This window comes from Gavialis gangeticus, unplaced genomic scaffold (genome assembly GCF_001723915.1).
Source record: "Gavialis gangeticus isolate Ggan-Ray unplaced genomic scaffold, GavGan_comp1, whole genome shotgun sequence".
Lineage (NCBI taxonomy): Eukaryota > Metazoa > Chordata > Crocodylia > Gavialidae > Gavialis > Gavialis gangeticus.
This window is the reverse complement of record NW_017729006.1, coordinates 52,967,723-52,968,039: the sequence shown is the minus strand read 5'-3', so window position 1 is coordinate 52,968,039 and position 317 is coordinate 52,967,723. Positions and strand designations below refer to the sequence as shown.

Genomic DNA, 317 nt, shown 5'->3' with positions numbered 1-317 from the left:
TCCCTTCCCCACCCCGGGCTTGCCCTGGCACCGCCGGCTGCTCCCCTCCGCTGCGGGCAGGCTGGCACCCCGCGGTAGTTACCATGTAGGAGGGGAATCCCGCGGCCGGGTCGGCGGAGTACTGCAGCGGGCTGGCGAAGCCGGTGGCCGCCGCCTGGGCGGTGAAGGCGGCGGATCCCGGGTAGGGGCTGAAGGCCGAGCCCGACGACGAGCGGGCCAGCTCCTCGCTGCGGGGCGCCGCCAGCGCCGAGGCCCCGTACGCCGGGCAGGAGTAGAGCGCCAGCGAGCCGGGCGGCTGGTAGAGGTAGCCCTGCGGG

At 76.3% G+C, this 317-nt stretch overlaps 1 protein-coding gene across 1 annotated transcript in view; it reads right to left on the bottom strand.

The window, feature by feature from the left end:
• IRX2 (iroquois homeobox 2) overlaps positions 1-316 on the bottom strand; it is a gene marked incomplete at its 5' end in the record, with an annotated part of 11,832 nt that extends 11,516 nt beyond the window's left edge. Inside the window, one exon of the mRNA XM_019508737.1 lies at positions 83-316. Coding sequence (XP_019364282.1) covers positions 83-316 — 234 coding nt within the window. The remainder of the gene's footprint in view (positions 1-82) is intronic.
• Position 317: the final 1 nt, after the last annotated feature.